The sequence below is a fragment of the Chrysochloris asiatica genome, unplaced genomic scaffold (genome assembly GCF_000296735.1).
Source record: "Chrysochloris asiatica unplaced genomic scaffold, ChrAsi1.0 scaffold00031, whole genome shotgun sequence".
Taxonomy (NCBI): Eukaryota; Metazoa; Chordata; class Mammalia; order Afrosoricida; family Chrysochloridae; genus Chrysochloris; species Chrysochloris asiatica.
In genome coordinates, this window is record NW_006408549.1 from 926,645 (window position 1) to 928,831 (window position 2,187).

Here is a 2,187-nt window from a genome sequence, read left to right on the forward strand (position 1 = left end):
GAGAGGGGGACCTACCAAATTCTATTACATCAGTGCCATAAATCTCAGCAGTTAAAATCAAAGGAGATAGAAGTTGGTAATTTTTAAGCTAACTAATGGCTTTATTAACGTTTCTAGAACATAGCTAAGTTTTTATTCTCTGTTTTTGACAGCCTGTTGAGAGTAAGTGGATATCTTCATCTTGTGAAATCATTGCTTTCCGTAAAGCATTATTGAACCCAGTTACTGCAAGGCAGTTTCAACGTTTTGTGGCTCTAAAAGGAGACTTATTGGAAAATGGGGTACTCTTTTGGCAAGAAGTACAGAAATATAAGGTACTATACTGGAAATTGGATAAAGTCCCCTCTTTTTAAAGAGTAAATGCATTAATATCAGATCCTTAACTAACTTTATGGACAAGATTTATATAAAATATTCCAGTTTTGCCATTGTCTTCCTGTTGCTGTTGTTAAGTGCCATTGAGTCGGTTCTGACCTATAATGACCCTGTATAGGGTTTCCAAGGAGCAGCTGTTGGGTTTGAACTACCCAACTTGCATTTCAAACTGACCTTGCAGTCTAGCGTATTATATTGCAGTACCATACCAGGACCCTTAGCAAGCTATAAATATCCAAGTGTTTATTGTTTCATGTCTAGATATATTTATTACTTTGTAATGATTAGTAAAACAGCCCTGAAATAATAGTAATAGGTTTTCAAGGTATGTATTATAATCTAACGAGAACCTTCTTTGAAGAGTTTTAACTGTTTTTACATATCATTTATCTATAAATGTGCTATACAAATTTTTTCTGAAGATATCCATATTTGGTATTTTAATCAAGGTTTCTTTTTAAGAATTCCTCCCAATAGTAATCAAAGATAATGAATTATAGATAAATTCAACAACTGAAATAAGAAAGGCTTTTCAATTACAATGCTCAAATTCTTAACAAAATAAGTACGAGGGGGCTTCAAAATGTTTGTGCAAAAATGGAAATAAAGATAATGGATTTTTTTTTTCACTTTTGAGGCCCCCTTATAAAAGAATAAGTGGCTAGGTGCAAAGACTATTTTCAGGTTTAGGTATTTAATGAAATTTTATAGAATCTTTGCATTGAAGAGGAAGAAAGGACTTTCTAGTTTGTATCATCTAAACTTGGATGCAGAGTCCTGGTGTGGCGATGTAGGCTAAGCACTGGACGGCAAGGTCAATTTGAATTGCAAGGTTGGCAGTTCAAACTCAATAATCACTTCTTGAAAACACTATACAGAGTTGCTATGAGTCAGAACTGACTCGACGGCACTTAACAACAAGTCTAACTCTGCTAGGACAAGCCTCCTAAATAGTACCTGGATGAGTAGAGGAAAGGAGATCAACCTTTTAAAATATTATTGTTGTTGTTAGGTGTCATTGAGTTGGTACAAACTCATAGCGAACATAGAAGGGAACACTGCCCGGTCCTGCGCCAACCTCACAATCATGGCGACGCTTGAGTCCATTCAGGAACTGGTTCCTCCTGAAAAGTCTGAAGTTTGAGAGACAAAGTCTGGCCATCCTGGCTTCTAAGAAGCATTATGGCTGTACTTCTTCCAACACAAATTGGCTTTGTTATTTTGGCAGTCCATAATACTTGTAATATTCTTCTCCAGCACCATAACTCAAATGCATCAATTCTCTCCTATGGTCTTCCTTATTCACTGTTTAACTTTCACTTGCATATGAGGTTGTTGAAAATACCATGCCTTGGATCAGGCACACCTTAGTCCTCAAACTGACATCTTTGCTTTTCAACACTTCAAAGAGGTCTTGTGCAGCAGATTAACTTAGCGATTTCTTGACTGCTGTTTCCATGCTTGTTGATGGCTGATACGAGCAAAATGAAGTCTTTGACAACTTCAGTCTTTTCTCCATTTATATGGATGTTGCTTGTTGGTCCAGTGGTGTGGATTTTTGGTTTTTTTTTTTACATTGAGGCAACCCATACTGAAGGCTGTGGTCTTTTATCTTCAAGAGTAAGTATTTTAAGTCCTCTTTGCTTTCAGCAAGCAAGGTTGTATCATCTGTATATTGCAGGTTGTTAATGAGTCTTCCTCATATCCTGATGTTACGTTCTTCATATAATCCAGCTTCTCTGATTATGTGCTCAGCATACATATTGAATAAGTATGGTGAAAAAATACAGTCCTGGCACGCACCTTTCCTAA

General features: G+C 36.4%; 1 protein-coding gene across 1 annotated transcript in view; it reads left to right on the forward strand.

The window, feature by feature from the left end:
* The window catches only part of RGS22 (regulator of G-protein signaling 22), a 184,067-nt gene that overhangs the window by 111,343 nt on the left and 70,537 nt on the right, over positions 1-2,187 (forward strand). The window contains exon 19 of the mRNA XM_006859251.1: positions 153-314. Coding sequence (XP_006859313.1) covers positions 153-314 — 162 coding nt within the window. The remainder of the gene's footprint in view (positions 1-152; positions 315-2,187) is intronic.